At 41.8% G+C, this 20,718-nt stretch overlaps 1 protein-coding gene across 1 annotated transcript in view; it reads right to left on the reverse strand.

The window, feature by feature from the left end:
* Positions 1-20,718, reverse strand: part of LOC121308302 (AT-rich interactive domain-containing protein 1A-like) — a 56,214-nt gene that overhangs the window by 15,970 nt on the left and 19,526 nt on the right. Inside the window, exons 2-7 of the mRNA XM_041240628.1 lie at positions 18,768-18,971; positions 17,222-17,755; positions 15,974-16,093; positions 1,689-1,929; positions 1,024-1,113; positions 396-563 (exon numbers count right to left, since the gene is read on the reverse strand). Of these exons, the coding sequence (XP_041096562.1) occupies positions 396-563; positions 1,024-1,113; positions 1,689-1,929; positions 15,974-16,093; positions 17,222-17,755; positions 18,768-18,971 (1,357 nt within the window). The remainder of the gene's footprint in view (positions 1-395; positions 564-1,023; positions 1,114-1,688; positions 1,930-15,973; positions 16,094-17,221; positions 17,756-18,767; positions 18,972-20,718) is intronic.

The raw sequence follows: 20,718 nt of genomic DNA on the forward strand, positions 1-20,718 counted from the left end.
AGGGGGACAAACAAGCGGCAATCAGATTAAAAAAATACAATTTTAATGTTTGCCACGTACTTACAATACATCTGATGCAGCTGTTTTAGCAAAAAGGACTATGGAAAAAAACACATTTCTGAAGTGTTCTGTTTATCGTGCTGATTTGTCTTTGTGATTCTATAATAAAATGTAATAGGCGGAATGTGGCACTGCGGCTTGCTAACAATGAATATTAGGTGTATTGTCACTGAACAGCTTTTTCTACAGCCACTGCAATATCCATTGTTTATCTGTATCATACTAACAGCAGACTTCCGCATCGTGGAAATCAACCCAGACATTAACCCCTTGACTAAGGGGTCTGGGAGACTACAGCTGAGGAATCAGGATCCAGACTGCACTTCCAGTCTCACCTTGAGGTCCATATTGGCCACCCTGAGGCCCGTAGTTACCCATGGAGTTGTTCTGATAAGGCCCCATGGCAGCATGCATCTGGCCTCCCGAGGACTGGCGTGGAGATAAGGCGGAGCCAGACTGCGGGGAACCATAGGGAGGCATCTGGGGGTTCCTCTGCAAGAATGCTTCAGGGAAACAAACCGGGAGATAGTCAAGAAGCTTCTGGATACAGTAGAAAAGAAATATAATCTGCAGGCAAGATAAATTGGAATGCAGGAGATGCTTTGTCGCTCTGCAAGGCAATTCTATCATTCGATTTTCCTTGTCTGTTAGATAGCTCTGCCGAGCTGTGTACATACCCCATTAAGTTTACTAAAATAAAATTGCGTTTATTTTTCAGTTACAAATGTTCCTTTCTGAATACCAGTACCTGGCAGCAGTGTTCATATTTAAGACTTGCTAAAGCATAAAAAAGGCATTTGAGTTACAAAAACAGCTAAATTACTATTTTACAGCAAATAGAAAATAGAAGTGAACATTCCCCATCAAGCCACCTTAAATCTGCTGCTTTCCTTGTCCGTCAATAACTTCATCCGTAATCCTATAATACAACTAAATACATAGATCTCATGTTGTAACACATACCTCTATCTTGGCCCATCGCAGACTGATTCATGGAAGGGTGCAGAATGCCATCCGACTGTCCACTTGGGGGTCTGGGTGGCATCTGATTCCCTGAAATACAGAAGACTATTGAAACACACACAAAAAAGGATGCACTGTGTCTCTTTCAAAGCTGAAATCCAAACATTGTATTTAACTTAAACAGAAACACACATTACTAGACCAATTAAAAAAAAAAAAGAAAATCTTTTCAAAAAGGGATTGCATTAACAAGACCTTTATATAAAAGGTCATATCCACTGACTGAAGCTAGAGAAATCCAATGTGAAAGTGACTAGCCAAGCCCAAGGCTAGACTACAGGAGTGTAGTAAAGGACTGAAAGCTAGTTCAGTTCAAGTGTGGAACTTCCCAGATCAATTGCTTCTAAATTTACATTAAATAAAAATAATTCAATGTTTGGTAATCCTGGACTGCCTAATGTTACTTTAGGAACGGCGGGTCAAGACTTATACTAACATGGAGGGGAGGGGGGGGTCTCTGAATCCACCCCTGGAGATTTACCTTGGTTATTATAAATGTATATGAATATATTCTGTTTTTGGCTGCTTTCTTTTGTAATTTTGTGATATGCATGTCCTGTAAAGCTCTCTATAGAAATGCACTGGATTGGCAAAGCTGCCTTTACCTGGTACAGCGGCAGGAGAGAGGGGTCCGGACCGGGACTGCGTGATGCTGGCTGGGGAGCCCACAGGCGAGGGGGAGGGCCCGCGGATGCCTGGCAGGTGGGGGGAGGTGTGTGGGGAGAAGGGGGACTGGGCTGGGTTGCTCTGCTCTCCCTGACTGCTTGACACTCCTGAGGTGCTCACTCCGGGGCTCAGGGCACCCTCAGTCCCCGTGGGTAGGTCATCAATGGAACCAGACAGATCCTGGGGAGACCAGAGAAACAGCATTCAGCTAACTGCAGCTCTTCAACAAAATACATGCTGCATTTATCTTACTGGAACAGGAACGAGAAGCAGCTTTCTTTTTAAACATGTTTAATGCAGGGAATTCAATTTAACATTGCTCTCAAAATGAAGACATTTCATGAAAATGATTTTTTTTTTTTTTTTTAATTTTCAAGTCTTAAATATGCTTCACACCTGCAGGAACAACATTTTGGGGCTAGTGGGTAGTAACTGTATAGTCAATAGGACAGCAGTTATGGTATAGAAGGTTTCTTTATTTTGGGGGGTCAGGGTACATTTCAAGCCATTTCTGTCTTTCCAATGAGCTTAGGACACATCTGATCTTAGATATCCCCTAGATGCTGCAGGCTCAGGTGCAACTAATTAAGCCTATAGTAAATCCACACAGCTTAAAGCACGATGCAATGAAAGTCTTATCTATTATGCTGAAATACAAATAAAACCATTATAGTTTTGAAGTTAACTGGCAAGGGGATTTTGTTTATAAACCTGCTACAGCTATCGTAAGTCAGAGGCATCCAAAATTACAGCGCCCTGCATTTCACAAAGAACCAAAATCCAAAGCCTAGAGAATGTGCTGTTTATTATTTTAAAACTTCCACACTGCCCAATCAGTTCACTTTCCTCCCTCTCAATGGACTTGGGTCTTACAGTTAATATCTTGGCTTCAGTTTCACAAGAATCATTGTGATTTTGTTCAGATTTTTACTCCCAATTCCCTTTTCCAGCACATTTTACATATATGCAATACAAAAAATACAGCTTGTCTAGTGCTTGTTCTTTTCCTTCATGTGAATGTCTCATTGCCAGTTACTCAGGTTTTACACCTGATCCCAGCCTATATAAATGCTACAAAATATTGATCTGTATACCTATAAAAATCCAGGGCTCTTTCAGGGATTTTCCTCTTACACTCTTTCCCTTGAGGTTGTGTTCACTCAACACACGCCTTTCTTTACTACTATCTGTCCTTATTGACAGCCAAGCAAGAGAGTGCTGGAGGAAATTCCAAGCATTGTGGAGTTTATTCTCACGTGTTCTCCATGTGTTTCCCACAGTCATCTGCCAGTCAGATAAAAAAAAACAAAATATAAAATGCACAAGCTGGAAGGTGGCCAACTATTTCCCTTAGAAATCTCACACTGTAAGGCTGGCTGCAGCCCTGAAGCCGGCGGTTTTTCACTTGAAACGAAGCCTGCTGCTATTTTTGGGAGACGTGACCTGACAAGAGGAACCCCAGAGGGAATGGCAGGAGGTGGATGCCGATTAAAACTGGAACGATTTCAGACTTTTTCTCCCTGTTCGCCAACGTAGCAGTACCAGAGATCCCACCAAAAACAAAGGACTAACCCTCCTACCACTCGTAAAAAGACAATGAATGAACGCTATTCATGCAGAACTCCACTTGGCATAACCTCTGAATAAACATCCACCCAAAGCTGCATTTCTGATGGCAGCTCTCTATAAAGCACCCAGCGATGACTGCATTACGACAGGTGCCTGCTATAACCTACTGGAATACCTCTTCTTTTCTGTAGCTGTGGATTACAGGTGAATCTGCAGTAACGCATCAGATTTGCATTAAGTCACACTGATGAAAAGGGTACCATACTAGCTTTAATGGGTGTTGCTCTGCAAGGTTCACCAACATAACATTGAGGCTTTTATGGTATGGCACCTAATAAAACAATGGCCTCTACTGTCACAGCTATCAAAACTACCTTCTACAAATATCTATGAAAATAGACATTGTTTAATAAAGGAAATAATTATCCAAACCTGACAGGAGGAAACTGAACCATTTTTTCCTTCCTTTCAATGCATATAATCAATGCTGCAAAAGCCTAGACAGGGAGCAATGCTCAATACCAAACCTGCTTTAATATGAGAACGTCTTATCTTAATACAAGAGCAAAAAAACATAAACCATGTTACTATACTTGTCAGGTATGGTAAATCTAATAAGTAAAGCACACCAATCTACAACTGGGAATGATTGTACAGCTTTGTATTAGCATTGCATTCAAAACAACTGCTTTGTACAAAATGTACAGCTTCAAAACTAATACTAGAGGCAAGATTCTTTACCAAAAAAACAAAAAACAAAACAAAAAAAAAAAAAAAAAAAAAAAAAAGCACATGCTGACATTCGGCATTCTTCTACAAAGCTACTCAAGTATTCCAGCTGCATGAATATTTAGTTCACTATTGCCAACAGCAGACCAGTTTGAACAGAAGTCTAAGAATTTGATTCATTGCGCACTGGGGGGACCCTGCAAGTTTTTCAAGCCATTTGCATGACACAGAGGGCCTTGTGAATCAGCCGGTGGCCCAAAGGGGAAATGCAAACGCCTCTATTGGATCTCTCCTCATTTCTACACAGACAGCAGTGTCCAGGGCCCCTCTGTTTGCAGTAACTACACTGGTATTGTGCTGGATCAGGTGGTGGCCCGTCCCGAAGGCACACATTCTATCTTGCAGGGAGGGGCCTTCTCTTTAAACAGCAGCGTTCTCAGAACAATGGCTCATTGTAGGAGACACAATGGCACATTCTTCAAAGGCTGTTGGTAAACTCAATGCCAGAGAAACACCTTTCTAACACCATGATAAACAAGGGGGAGTGCATCTGATGGAAGGGACACCATTTCTCTCACTGGCCACCTTCTGATCAGATTAGAGAATCTGAAACTGCAAACTCCAGAACAAATCACTCCACCCCCATAGAATGATTTCTTTGAAAATTTCCAGGAAACGAGAATCATGTAATTTGGGAATTACTCCCTTTTATTTTATTGCACTCAATCTTGGCTCTTTAGAAACTAACCTTAAACAAAAAAGCACCCAACCAAGATTAAACTGGAATTTTAGAAGGCTCTTTCAACACTGAGATCTCTAGGAAACAACTGAACAACAGACTAGTTAGCTAGGCTGTCTTGATTTCCTTAGTTTAGTTTAGTTATAGTAGAACTGTCTGTTTGCTTGGTGCATGGAGTTTAAAAAATACATACAAAATGAACAAGATTGAATACAATATTTTAAATGCTGGTGAAACTGTAATGCACAAAGAGAAACCATTGAAGATTTAGAAGTGGTATACATACCAAAGTATAAATAAAAACACGAGCAATTGGCATTTTTGTTTTCAGATCATTTTAGCTGTGCTCAATATAAAAAACGTTTGTGACAACTCATTCTGAAGAAATCAAATCCAAGCACAAAAGCTCATTATGGAAATAAAAGTAAAAAAAAAATAAAGACTGAAAATATTGCCTCAAAGACAGACGAAAATGAATTCGTATCCAGCCCCCTAAGCAACATCTGAATTGAATGCACTTGGTGATTTCCTGTGACGATACAAATTCTTCTGAGCCCCAGAGCACAAGCACATGACCCTTCAAGTCTCAACACAAGAATGTGAAAGGAATCTTATCACAGTTTTGCAGATTAGAGACTCCAGCACAATTTTAGAAGCAGTGGAGCAATCTGTGCATTCCATTACTTAACACTGCGGCTGAAGCAGAACTACAATGCACATTGTGTTGAACAACTACAAAATCAAATGCATAGATTAAGCACAAATGCTAAAAGAGGCTTAAAGAAATAAGGCGTCACAGTTTAACACGCCGATTTAAGTTGCAATGTACTGTTGCCTTTGAGCATCTGAATTAAACAGAGATCTACAATCTCCCCTGGTTATCAATAGTGCAGTCTTTGTATTCATTCAAACTAGATAACTACATCAGTAGGCCTAAGGGCACTCCAGCATCCTGTCTCAAGCAACCATTAGGAGAAGATCCCAGCTGAATTAAATACTGTGTTTTGTCAGAGCTCTGTCAGTGCAACATAAGAGAATCGTGGAGACGTGTACCCTGGCTTCATTCCTGCTTTCCAGGTCATTTCGGGTTGCTGCAGGCTAGTAAGAACTGATTCTCTGCTGCCAGAAAACTGCTAGAAAAATGTTATATTACTGACCACAAATCCCATTCTGCGACCACACAGATGCTGGATGCAAAGCCAGAGTGTTAAACACACTTAGTCAAACTACTAATTTCCTTTTAATTGTTTAACTAAGCAGATACATATAAAACAGCCTTGCCCTGGGGATGTTTTGTCAAAAATGAAAAAAGAAATGTGATCTGAATTTGAATGCGACTCAGGCAAGAACAGTGAGCCACACACTGGCTTGTATCTCTGCTATCAATCAGGGCAGTGATTTAGCATAGCAGATGAGATGTCGGGACTAACACACTGGACAATAGGGGTGCACATTTAAACTTATGATAATCTGAAGATTAATCAGCTATGTGTCTGGTCACAAACAAATCTAAAAGTGGCTCTCTTATTGCCTGTATTTGGTTTACTGGTCAAAGACTGTGCCTTTCCTTCAAGCATGAGAAAGGTTATATTTACAGGTATATTAAGGTATGTATATATGTTAGTCACTGCAACTAAGCTAGCCTTTAAAAAGTAGCCCTTCATGCACAGCAACCTCATATGAGGACAGACACCAAAAAACTCCCCTAGTCTTTTCATGGGGACATATGGAAGAAACAAATGGCAAGATAGGATCATGAGGATTCCCCCCCATATAAAGCAATGGAAAATGTTTTCAATGAAAAACAATGTTGCAATATTCCATGCACGAAAGGATTAAGAGAGACATTCTCATATTTACATCCTTGCTATACAATGACTCATTTTGTAAAGAACAGCTTCCCTAAAATAAACCTTAACAAAATGCCCTTGTCTAGAAAGTATTTCTCAGATGCAAATAAAGCGCCAGGCTGCATATTTTCAAAGGGAAGAATTGCATTAGCCCAACAAACCCTCATGAACATGATGCATTTATGTCAAAAGCTTCTCTTCCTGTGGTTGTTTTTAAAGCAGAGCCACAGAGCCCCTGCTTCAGCTACTGCACTTATTGATTTTTGTCACAGCTCGATATTGCCCATTGCCCAGTTCTGCTGACTACACACAGCTCGCTGAGAAATTTAATTATACCTCCACTCGCTGTGCAATTCGAAATACTGGCTACTCATCATGGTTTACAGAAAGAGACAGGTCTGCCTTTTTGAAACGAAACCAGAACAAATGCGCGACTCATCTATCTCTCTCATTTGCAGCCCTCCTCCCTCTATCCGCACACGTTTCATATCCTCTTCATCTGTTTGCAAGGCAGCTGCCTTCAAGCTCACTGCAACGGTTGTACAAAACAGCTCTTTTTGAATTTGCAATTTCCCAAGACAGCTAAAAAAAAAAAAAAAAAAAAAAAAAAAAAAAGACCTTGTAGCAATGATTAACACAAATACATTTAAATAAAACCACAAAAATCTCCTTTCTTGTTTACAGAGCTCCTCCAACCACCACATCTTATGAATGTTAAAAATAGCACACACTTGACAAGGTGATGTAAGGAGGTATTGTATTGCTAAGCTTTAAGATATTTTCATTTCTTTTTTTATTCCATCACAATCTTTCAGCAGCTCGTAGATCCTGTGTACGAGAAGCTGGGTTTACGTCTCTGACTGTGTAACGAAGAAAACCTATGGCATTTTCAATTTCTTTCTGAAAAAAACACAGCTGTAAGATTTGGGCTCCCTTTGAAGAAGATCTGAAGTTTTAGAAATGGTTCACCTTGATTACAATTAGAATAGGTGGAAAAAGAAACTAATAAACAAAGGTTTTAAAAATCGCTAGCACATCCTTTCCACTGTCCTCAGACTAATAGGCTCACATTTTAAAGCTCACTTGAGGGACAACACTATAGAGCAATCCTATTCTCCATACTGGTATTAGGAGTCCCACAATAGTGTTCCACAGTTTCAACAGCTCAAAACAGACGTTAAGTTTATTATTGAGGGTGTGTTTAGCAAATAGAGCACCAGGGACAGACAGGTGTAACCAACATCTCTATAGAGCTGCACCTTCAGAAAAAAAAGTGAAGATATGACTAAGAACAGCAGTATGCATTCACTTACTCCCCCAGAAATGCAACATACAGTGGTGCAAACATTTTTTAAAAGCATTTGTACGTGTCCCCCCTCTATCCCCAATTTCTATTTAGCGTTTAACAAAGCAGCCTACATGGGAAGCTGTTCGATAGTCGTACACAAAAAACCAGGCCTTTGCTGCAGTCAATTGGAAGGACTTCCCTGGGAAAACACCAAACCTCAAGCTGAGATTACCTGATTTGTTACCAACAGGGCCTGAGCGTGTTAAAAAGGAAATCCGCTGAAAACACCTGCAGCTTCATTTAGCATGTGTGAGGTGTAGCCTGATCCCAACCCAGGAACAGCATTAACAACAACTCCATGAAAGCCATCACCACCCCAGGGTCTGCAGAGAAGCTCCCCGAGCAGGGGGAGTTGAACCGTTAGGATGGGCGGATGGATAGAAGTCACAAGCGCACAGACCACTGTCGGTACCTTATTTTCCACAGCTGTAAATATCAGTCAAGACTTTATCCAACTGGGCCTGCTAATTTTACCGTAAGCCTAAAAATCCAAACTATAAAAATACTCAAACCGTAAGACATGTTGAAATATTTGCACGAGCCACAGCCATCAGATCACTCAAAGCCACCACAAGAAGTTTCTATGGTATTGCCGCAAATACATTAGGCAACCTGTGTGCGGATATCTCTATATTCATCCCAGGTGTAACTGCTAAGGCAGTTTCTCTTAAATAAATCCTCCTTCAACCTTTGTGCAAGCTGAACTGGACAGGCTGGCTAAACTCATCTAACATACATGCTTGGACTCTTAAAAACACAGGACACAGCCCTAACCTCGGCAAGACAGCAAGCCTGCCTATTATCACTAACTAGAGCTACACCAGCACGTTCCTCCCTGGCATGCTTTAAACTGTCTGCAAAGCCTCATCCAGCATCAGATGTGCTCCTTTATCCTCCCTGCAAAAGCTAATGCGTCTCCAGCGCTGCCATGGCAACCTGAGCCTGTTCCACGTGTCAACACACCAACACACAGGCTGGAGTCAAGGGGTCACCACACAGTCAATTACTACAGAGAGAAGCCTGTCATTGTTACAGGAAATCGAGTCAGCCCTGAGCCAGCGTCCTTCCTTCCTCCGAGCGCACTTTAATTACAACCGCTAAATAATTACTCAGATCTGCCAGCCCCATCCCCAATCTCACAAACCGTTCACTGCATACATCATGCCTCTCTGCTCTAGTTAAAATTAACAATCTTGATGTAATGCATTTCACGCTCTTCTCATAACTCTCGTTTATCTGCCCTGATCATTAAAATGCCAAAAGGAACCTATGGAAACCACATGAATAATGATCTACCAGTACACCCCTCCTCCCCTGCAGGCAGCAAAAAACTGAAACCAATAACTTTCAAAAAGGAGGCCGTATCATTTGACATCCAATTCATTTTTTTTTTTTTTTTAAACTTATTTCAATAGCAATCAGCTGGAGTTTTGGTAACCAATATTCAATAAACTACTTAAGTTCCACTGGATTGGGAAATGGACAAGGCATTCAATCTTCCAAGGGCTATTTCTGAAGCACATTTCTCTAACAGACTGATACAGCCAGGGTTTCACCCAAAAACATGATTCAAGTGCTCTGTTTCTTTTTAAGCAGGGTGAAAAGCTAAACCATTGTGAAGATTGTACGTTTTTTAAGCTTGCTCGCTTAATTAATCTGAAATGTATGACTTCGCATTTTATGTCTAGCTCGGTCCTGTGTCCAATACAAGTCTGTATCAAAACAAAGGACTGGCAGTATTATTCTCAAAGGGTAATGGGTCTTTTCAGAGGCTACTCAGAAGGACATTGAAACCTACAGACTGCCCATCAGCACCTTATGACAACTGCTATATGGATTTGACAGACATCTGAATGACACAGTGTACCTACAAAGAGAAGTCTTCTAATAAGTCTTCAGAGAAATGGGTCACTTTCACCAATTGGTGTTCCTAATGTTGAGACTGGGTGTGCTGCTTCTTTGCAAAGCTGAGCTCAACCATAAGAGGGCACTCCCATTCCATTGGAAACTCGGGACAAGCTAGCCTGTGCAACACAGCCTCAATTTCCAATCCCGTGGTCCGATTTCTAAATGTATTCTCCTAATTGGGCTAGAATTTTTTTTAAATCACTACACATAATATAGTAACAAATGTATTTTGGTAACCTGCTTGTTGACCAGATCTATAGGTCAAACAAATTATAACCGAGTCAAACCAGTAAATTAAATCAAAATACATTTATATTCTTTTCAAAAGCATGTGCCTTAAGGCTGTCTGCCCAGCACTTGTTGGCTGTTGCAGTGCCAAAGAGATTTTCTGTTCTGTAGATCTCAATTTATATTTGATGACACACATTTGTTTGGTGTGAACATAAATAGCTGGGAGCGTGCTGCCCAATATGCCCTCATAGTGACATCATCACTGGCTGCCTTGCTCACTGCACTCCACACAGAAAACAAGCAGGCCATTCTTTAAAACTATGGATGCAGGGTGGTTCGTTTGTCAGTAACAGGCATTCAAACGCCAGATTAGACCAAACAGCCTCGTCTCAGTCCTCACATTTCTCGTGTTCTATAAAAGATAAATTATTAATTGTAACCACCAGCTGCAATGTTGATCAATACCAGAAATGGAATTGCTCACTCGCTTTATTAACCTTTAGGGACCTGGGCAACAGAAAATGTCATTCAAGATTTAGAAAGCAGTAATTAGTTACCAGTTTCCAGGTTGCAACAGACTCGACAAATGTCAAATGAAGTAAAATACAGCTTTTGGGTGTGGTGCCAGGGTTCAAATGCAGCTCTCATGAAGTCATCTCAAACCCAAAAGTGGTGTTCACATCTTTACAATGGGTAACAGCCTGATGAGCCTTTTGTTTCACTCACAATAGCAGCAGGGAGCCCCAGCAAGCAGCACAGATGCCCAGTCCTGAAAAACAGGAGCCCAAACTGGGGGGGTAATCAGATTACCCTACGTCTGCCCGTTTTCTCTAAAATAAAGCTTTCAACGGCTTCATCTTTTTACTCTAGACACTTAGTATCTTAATATAGTTTGTGTGTGTTCTGCTGCAGTGTGGGGTACAACATACAAGCCAGAAATTAAATCACAGATCTTTAAAATATTAACCATACAAATACAGCATTTCTGTGTGTGTGTGTGGGGGTGGGGGGGCAGATAAAAAGCTCCAGTTCTTACTGATTTTGGAAAAGGATAAGCAGCTGAAAGACATTCACATGAACTTCAGTCCACAGCACGCATGTTCAGATGCTCTGGTTCCTGTAATCAGGGAGCCTCAATTCCGTTTTTAGACTAGAAACACTACTGTGAAAATAGAGGGCTGAGAGAAACGCAAACCGAGGGCCCCAGAAACTGAATAACACACACGCACAGGAAGCAAAGGCCCAGAAGCCATGGACTAGAATAGAAACAGGAAACACACCCCAGACGCTGAATACTGCAATACCGCAGCTCACAAAACAAGGTCGAGAAGAGACGCGTTATGAAAGCTGCTTTAAAACACAGCGCAGCTAGAAAGCAAGGCTGCCTGCAATCCTCGTTCCAGCGTTCTGTAGCACACCAAAACTGGGAAATGCAAGCAGATAAAACCCCATATGAAACCAGTCATTCTGATCTGTACACATTAAAAAGAGAATATTGTACAATTCTGCCAGAAAAACAAAAAAAACAGGCGCGTTTGACAATGTGGGTGGCCCTTATTCTAGCAAGGCAGGCCAACAGAGGTCCTGAGAAGCTGGTGCAAAATCTCCATGGAAGCTGCTTGATATTTCTCAAGATTGGAATAGGAAATTCAGGCAGTCGAAATGCCTGTACAGCTGTCCTATTTTTACAATCCACATTTCAAGCGGGTTAAATCGAAGTCTGAGCAGTGAACACTCCCAGGTTTAGAACACCACACCCACCCACATCACCACAAATATATTAAATGATGCATATTTTAAATGCATATAGCTAGTTACATAAAAGTTTTTCATGCTACGTTGGTTACAAACGTTGGTAGCCTAGATAGAGTCTTACCAATGCAAAAATGCTAAAGGCTCCTCTACAAAATGATTCTAATGCAATCTCTCTTCTAAATGTTTTTGAGTCATCACAGCATGATCAACAGAAAGATCAACCTTTTTTTGGTGGTTGCTTTTTAATAATGATGATTACTATGACTACAGAAAACATCAATAACCTGCATAACCAAATCAGGACCTTAACTATTGCCCTCAGCCTGTGCAACCCATTCTAGGGATGGAAATGAGACTCCTATTGCATAGCAGTTTCCCCCATTCATGATTTTACTAGGCGCGTGATTTCCTCCAGTGTATAGGCAACAAGCTCAGGTGTGTCTTACTCATAGTAAAACCAGGAAAAGATCAAACTGCTATGCAATGGGAATCTTATTTCCATTCCTGCATCCATTTGCAATATTCAGTTTTAAGACAATCACACTGAAGCCAGCAGAGCCGTAACAACTAGCTGACAGACGGGGGCAGCCCAGGAAATGAGCCACTTATCAACAAGCTATTGCAGGGGGTGGGAAATCAACTGAGTTTGTCTCTCTTGTGGCAATCCAAGTCTTATAATGGAGTAAAAAAACAAAACAAAAAAAACAGGAAAAGTATTCTACTGTCCACAAAAGTGAAAGCATGACAATGCTGGCAACAGCGTGGCACGTTGAACATTTTGAATGGAACCCAACTCTGTAGCAGGGAGCAAACCAGTGATCAAAACCACAGTTTATTTTCCAGATAATTACTTTCAAAAGATGTGAGAATGGCCAACCAAGTCATTTATGGCATCTGAAACATGTAAACCCTTCTACTGTTATATCTGATCTAGACAGCCCTGGAAATGAGCCATTGGCAGAACTCCCTCTCTCTAACCTCTCTGATGGAAATAAGACTTCTATTTCATAGCAGTTCCCTCCACACTAGGAGCTTGATTAGTCTTAACTCCTAGTAAAACTAGGAATGCATCAAAAGGGCATCTTACTGAAATCCCTGATCCTAATGCGAATCCAATGAGATGATGTATCCGCTACCGATTTCTGAACCCCAGCAGCGAGAGGTAGGTTGTAAATCTGACTGTGGGAAATGCTGGAGGTTTGGTTTAATTAATCTAGAAATAGCAAAAACAAGATGCATAAGCTTGTGTAATGCCCGGCTGACGATTGGACTGTAGATACTTCTCTACTAATCCTTCAATAAAGACCCCCTGCCTCTTCAAGCCTAAGCCCTAAAGAAACTCTTAAGACTTAACATGACCATGTTCAAGTTCACCTCTGAATACAGGATCCACCCATATTGTGACATAAAACACACATTTCGGCAGGAGAGGCAGCCTTAAACCTGGCGAACTGGTTCTTGCCATTCCTGTGCCAGTTGGCACCAGGCGAGGGAGAGAAAGCTGATTGAGTGAAATCAGTTCAGTCTGGTGATAAAGCCAGATTGATTGCTCTTGTGTTAATCACATGCAGCAGTGTGGCAATTTCCCTGCAAAAGTAACCCCCTTGATCCACTTCTCATTCATCTGCCAATAAAGCAGGGGCATTATCAGAGGCAATCTGCAAAACTGAACTTCCTGACTGCAGCTCCTACGACAAAGCCAGTTCGCTAGCTGTCTACCTGCTGCCTTCAAAGCCATTCTAATGCTGGACAGGCTTGAAAAAGACTCAGGAGCTAGAACTGTCTGTATGAACACTTAGGGTACAGGGTTTGATTTACTCTTCAGATCTCTTATAGTAACAGTGCCAGTTTAGTAGTTGGTCAGCAGACAGATAAAAACTGCAAAATTAGGTTACTTAACTTCCCATATACAAAGGTCTGACTGTGCCCCTGTACTTCAAGTATTCCAACAGGAAATTATACAGCAGAAGAGCACAGAGGACAATGCATATTACAATATACATTTAAAGTAATTTAAAATTTATTGTAGAACTCTTTCAGTAACGGAGACCAACTGTTGAGTGGAATCTTTCCAAGACTGTTATATAGGTCTGCTTTCCAATTAAGGATTGATCCAATACAGTGGCGGCTCGTCAGAAGAGGCTGTGGAAGCTAAGCAGACGTGGAATTTTGTAAAAGTAAAAAAAAAAAAAAAAATCAGTGCAATAACCACACTGACCTGTGATCGCTGTGTATCGCTGGTGGGTTTCGTTTAGCCTCTAGCACCTGTTCCATTGTCGAACCTTACGTCATGCTTTCCTAGGTCTGCTGTATTGTTATTGGCTAACATGACAGAATCTCACGTTTGTTGATGTCTGTATCAGTAGTCCTCTGGGCGCGTACTTAACACATGTACAAATATACTCTCACGTTCAATCTTGAGTTAATGCAGGAAAAGTCCATTCTATAACTGGATGTAGCAGTGGTGAATAAGCAATAATATTACGAAACACACTGGGAACCGAAACCACCCTTCACCTCCCCTGCAATGCCAACCCCACTTAACATGACGTTCACATTCTCCCTCTGTGTGGGGTGCAAAGTTTGATGGGCGTTTGATTTTACTGAAACACGTTGCATCTTTGAAGGAAGTGCAAAGTCATTTTACAAAAACGGAGATCTGTACCGGGTTGTGACCCCCTCCAACACAAAAGAAAGTAAAGATGCGAAGGGGCCAGCTGTACAAACAAGATTAAAAAAAATAGGACACGTTTTACTAAACATTTTAAAACTAACAAATAAGCAATTACCATAAACATTAACATAATATGTTGCTTAAAACAAAACCCAATATATTCATAATAAAGTTGAATTCCCACCTATAAACAACAGTAACATGTTTTAAAGTGGTGGACTCGCTGTCTGTAGTGTTTACATTATCGTCAGCATATTTCAAGGTGACGAAGCTGAAACTGAGTTTTTAAAACACCCTATTCTTATGCCAATACAGTACTGCTGTACCATTTTAAATCGCAAAACGTTCATTGGCAGCTCGGACAAACCAGATATTCAGATCTACTGATAAAAAGTCCCCCAGCTTTCTTGAAAAAACCTGCGTTTCCCTCGTTTTTTCTTTTGTACTTATGCTCTCATTAGTATTTAACCTAGTAGACTCGGCATCCCTCAGTTCTGGCAGATTGTAAGGTACTTGCTGAAGTAGTAAAAAAAATTGCCACCTAGCTAACAATTTCACCCCGAGGGCGACAGTGAAACGTACTGTCTTTAAATTGGGCCTTTAGCGAAGACCGCTTGTGTCTGTGAGAGCATTAATTATTGTAGATAGCAATTCAGTTATTTCATCACTCGCAGGCTGTAACCCCCAACTCCACAAGCCAGCCAGCATTTTTGAAAACAGCAACACATGTAATGAACAATAAAATAAACATTTTGTCTCATCTGTGTCATTTTCAGGCGGAGCTTCGAGACAGGCAAGGTCAGACAGCTGGAGAGAATGTTTCCTCTGTCATCCCGTCTGAGTCTCGCACACAGTACAGTAATCGCTCAGTAACGAGGTGCAAATAGGCGATTGGTCTATCTGCAGGGGCGTTTATCAAGGTGCCTTTGTTAAAAAAAAAAAGAAAAAAAAAATCTACATTTTATAGACACTGAATAAAAGCAGGTTTTGTTGTTTAGCCTCCCCACTTAGTCAGGAGCCACTACTGATCCAATACACCCCTTCACAAAATGATCCATCTTCCAATGGACATCTTTTAGTATGCAACCATCTCCTGCACTGTTAGAATTCTACTTCGAGAAGCTACATTTATACAGCATTTCGCATTCACTTGTTCCAGAGTTACTTGTGTCCATTCAGTGTGACTTCACAATTCGATACAATGGTAAACAAGAGACAATAAAATGTAGTACTCATTTGGATTTGGGAGTGGTGGGGATGGTTTATTTGAATGATAAACCTGGATAGAATAGAAATACTCCACTGGTGTAAATGATAGATAAAATCTTTGAAGACTACCAGTCCTTTCACATGATGAAATGATCGTTCACTTGAACCCCTGCCATGTCTAACAGTGCCAGTCTGAAAGCAGGCTCACTCACGGGTAAACTGGAGGGTCGACCCTGCATGTTCACATCCTCCGGTCCGCTCTTACTGGAAGCCATGCCGGAATTGGAAGGAGGAGCGCTGGACTGGGACCCGAATGAATCCTGGGATAACTCCTGAAAGAGCACCAAGGGGGAGGGAGGGGATTAAGAGCCAAAACACTAGAATGTATCTCATACCGATGGAGTTCGAGTAGATCCTGTTGTCACTGCTTCAGATTAGCCAATCAGGAAATATAAAAACACCTGTATATGAACACTGATACAGCCTTCTAGTACAGGTGTCAGGGCTGACATTTAGAATTGCATTTCAGGCAAACCACTCCCAAAAATTAGTGGCCATTACCATGAACAATGAAACAATCATTTTAAATCTGGAACAAAACACAGCCTTCATTAGCTCAATTACAGGCAAAAACTATGATTCAGATGCATTCAAAAACAAGGACAAATGCCCATACCAAGTTTTATCAGAAATAAATGAATGGTTCTTGCTATAGTGTGATAAACTATATCCACTGATATCTGCCACTGGGCATAAATCAGTTTATTTGAATTTGAATGCATGTTGTGCTCAACATGTCCACCTAACCATGTGTTTTTTGCATTGTTAGCATCATGCTTGCTTTGTTTTTAGGCTACAACAAAGGCAGATGCTCATCATTAGGAGGTTGCCAGAAGCCATTTATAAACTAACAAACCAGAACATGTGCAGTCACTGAGCTAGATTTAAATCCCAGACTGCATTCAAGGCCTACCAGCACTAGATAACAATCACTGTGCTGTTGGAGGAACTAGCCATTGAATAAGGCTCAAAGTCAAGGTCGTCTTCTTTGGTCAACACTAAAGATTTCACGTCACTGCCAGTGACAGCGCTGGGATATTGACCCAGGTGTATGACCGAGAGAGGACAGTGTTTTATCAGGTGTCAGTGCAGGCTTCACAGAGGCTGGAAGCAGTGCTCTGCAGAAAGGTTTTGTAGACTCAGACGTCTGCGTTGAGCTGTGACTTCCAAGTTTTGATCCTCAAGTCAACTAGCCAGTCCATAATCTCTGGTATCACAATATTAACAGTAGTTCCTTGTTACATTGCACCTGAACATGCACATCAAAAACTTTGGCTACCAAGAATCGTTTAAAAAGCAATGCTGGAAAATGAATTCAAGTAACAAAAAAAAAAAAGTTACAACATCAAATGCTGGATAGGAGGTGGGGTGGGTAACAGCAAGGGATAGCTGTACAGTACCTGAGGAGGAGGGGGGAAACGCTGGTATGGAGACTGCTGCTGCTGAGGCGGTGGCTGCTGGGCCTGCGAGTAGGGGACTGGCTGACTCTGTCCAGGAGGAGGCTGGGCCTGCTGTGGCGCCGGTGTAGCTTGCGAAGCAGGTTGCTGTGCGGCAGGCTGGGGGTAGCCTGGTTGGGGCTGTTGATGGGCAGGCTGGGGGCCCTGCTGGGGGTAGGGAGCCTGGGAAGCCTGTGGAGACTGGGACTGTGAGTACGGAGACTGGGACTGAGGCGGCTGCTGCGACTGAGGCTGGGGAGTCGGGAGTGTCTGAGGGTAGGGAGACTGGCCCGAGGGCTGGACCGGGTGCTGCTGGGAGTATGGAGACTGGGAGGCTGGCTGTGCCTGAGGTTGCTGGGGGTACGGAGACTGCTGCTGCTGCTGCTGAGGAGGCTGTTGCTGCTGGGCGAGAGGGGGCTGAGCTTGCTGACTGTAGTAGGGGGCACCCTGGCCTTGCTGTCCATAGCCAGCTGGACCCTGCTGCCCATAGGTAGGCATCTATACAAGAGAACAGAACAAAGCTGGGTTAAACCTGGAACTTTGTAATGCTGCAAGTAGTCCTACAACCAATCGTTCATTTGTTATTTCACACCCAGGACCTGTGGCACAAATACACAGAACATGCAGGGTATAATGTTCTCCCTTTTCAAACTTGCTCACCATTTTCAACACGTTTGTTTCTGTATTGCCCTCACAGAACCAAAATGTTAAATTTCCCCAGTAGCATTTATTGGTTAACACTTAACCATGCAAACAAGTATCTTCTACATACAAATAATTTACTATTATGGTAAATTTTAGATAAGGCACTTAATTCTATGTCCGAAATACAGATCCCAAGCAAAGGGGTCATCGAATTCAACACACAAGAGTTGTGCCAAAGTTAGTTTATTGTGACAAAGTCCACTAGTATTACAGCACATTTCCTACCAACTCCAGAGCGCACACACACACACACTTCAGTCCCACTTACTTCAGAAGCAAAGTAATGGAGAAAGCAGACTGTACGGCTTGTCTGTTTGGTTTCAACATCTTTTTTCACAAAGCCACAATCTGGCCACTTTGAATAAGCCCCCAATCATCTACCAGTTAGTTCAGGTTTCCTAGTATTTTCCTGTGCAGCTGGTATTGGGTCGTTATAAATTCTCTTTCTAGGGAACAGGGGATCCGAATACTTGCCACACTGGAAATGAATTGCTCTCACCGTGGCACGACAAATGCCCAGTCCAACTCAATCTGAAAAACTAAACCTAAAACAGAACAGGAGGCTAAACAAGTCTCTAATGTTACCTTGGGTAGACTGAACCATGTTTAGCACTAAACATAGACCAGAGAACCACTCCATTGAAGTGATTGTGCTATTGAAATCCAAGAGGTTTAGAAGCCTCGGTTAGGAGCCCCTAAACTAGTTACATGTTGGGGGAGATAGCACGGCGGTTTCACATCATTTCGCTGTTTTTTCAAATGAGCAGCGTTGACAGCAACTCTGGTAAGGATCACAAGACCTCACCTGCTGTCCATACTGCATAGCCCCCATGCTTCCTGGGGTGCGGCCATGCATGCTCATTGGGTAGCGTTGGGGGGTGGGGGGTCCATAGCCCTGTCCCGGGTACGAGGCCCCCTGCTGCGGCCCTGGGGGAGGCCCCTGCTGGGAATATGCCCCGGGGTACGGCTGGCCTCTCATCTTCCCCATCTGGTCCATCGGGCTTGAAGGCTAGAAAAAAAAAAAAAAAAAAATTATATTATATATATATATATATATATATATATATATATATATATATATATATATATATATATATATATATATATATATATATATATATATATATATATATGAAGACCCACTACACATGCTATACAAGCAGGAATTAGAACATTAACTTTTTTTGTAATCCATTCTAGTCCAGTTTAAAATAAGAGAAAAAAAAAAGTAACACAGTTGTTGTCAAACACATTGAACAGTTCACTGGGAAACTTCAGACAGGCGAGGACTGGTTCATTTTCTATTTCACTGTTGACAACGCAAATTAACTTCAGTCCGGTTAGAAGCAAGTTCATTACCTATAGCCAATCTGGAGGAGCAAATATGCTACACATATACCTGTTAATACCACATCCCAATAAAATTACAAACAAACCCAAAAATAAGCCTTTTCAAAGCACACTAGGTGGTGTATAGTCTGACTCCTTTCAGTATCGAATCAACTACGGTAAAGCCAAGGTCTCAAAATGTACTGAAGAAGTCCCAGAGAGAATGAACGACTAGATGCGTAAGCCTCATGTGTTCCACACTACAGCAATCCCTACCCTGCCCTTGCACTGGTCTTCACACCAAAGCGTGCTGCCCCTGGTCTCCCTGTGTGCGCTACACAGAAGAGCAGCTGATCCCCTTGTCTGCTGGGTTATCCTGAACAATCATTTGGGTAAAGGGGGGCTGGATCAGGTTTCTGGCCCCCCGCTTCCATTCCCCAACGGTGGATGGCACTTCAGAATCCAAAAGCCAATGCCTCACTTTCAAGACAAAAGTTGAATTGCTTCCCACGGTTATTAACCTGAATTTTACCTCGCTCAGCTTTAGTTAAGGAAGTTGACAACAGTGCTATTTATAGCTCATCTCAAATTGAGGGCAGTCTGCCGAAAATTTAACACATCCCAGCTGTACGCCTGTTTGAACCAGGGCCAAAGGAGTTTTTTTTTTTTTTTTTTTTTAATAAAGCAATCTTGGCACAGAATGAATGACACCAGTAGTATATGGAGAGGGAGGGAGGGAGGAGTAGGGCTATGGAGTATGGTGACATTGACCTGGGTAGAATAAAGACCTTGTATTAGACACTCCACTCCAGCTTTTCAATCCAGCCCCCCCCCCCACCCCGTTTCTGCCCTTTCCTCCTCCTGGTGAAACGGATCAATAGCAGATAGGAGGGCAGTCCTCATTACCCTGGAGGAACCGTTCATTGTACTGCGACCAGGAACAAAACCAAGTGAAGCCTTCAATGGGCTCCTGCCTTAACCAGCATAGGGAATCCTACCACTCGGACAGCATGTTCAAGATTCTGCTCTATTTTAAAAATTATTAAAATGAGTTATGGGGCAGCTGTTAAATAATGTTGGTATTCAGGTGAAAGAAAGGCACCATGCTACAAAGTTTGGTATTTCAATGGACTGCTAAAAACACATCAGCTCTGCTATACAGAAAGCAGTATTACAATTCAAGCAGAACTGTTTGCTGAAGTTTCAATTACAATGCTATTGTTAAATTACAATTAGTCACAATTCTGCAGTAATTACACTAAAAAAGTACCAAACTACACACATTAAATATAAATAAGCAAGCAATAAATCACAGGTACAAATACAGAAACATACTATATAACACTTTTTGCAAAACAGTTGGGATTACTAGAAGTGGTTGAAAATGCATGAATGACCAGTTTGCAATTGTTAACCACTCATAATCC

Source organism: Polyodon spathula, unplaced genomic scaffold, assembly GCF_017654505.1.
Source record: "Polyodon spathula isolate WHYD16114869_AA unplaced genomic scaffold, ASM1765450v1 scaffolds_633, whole genome shotgun sequence".
NCBI lineage: Eukaryota > Metazoa > Chordata > Actinopteri > Acipenseriformes > Polyodontidae > Polyodon > Polyodon spathula.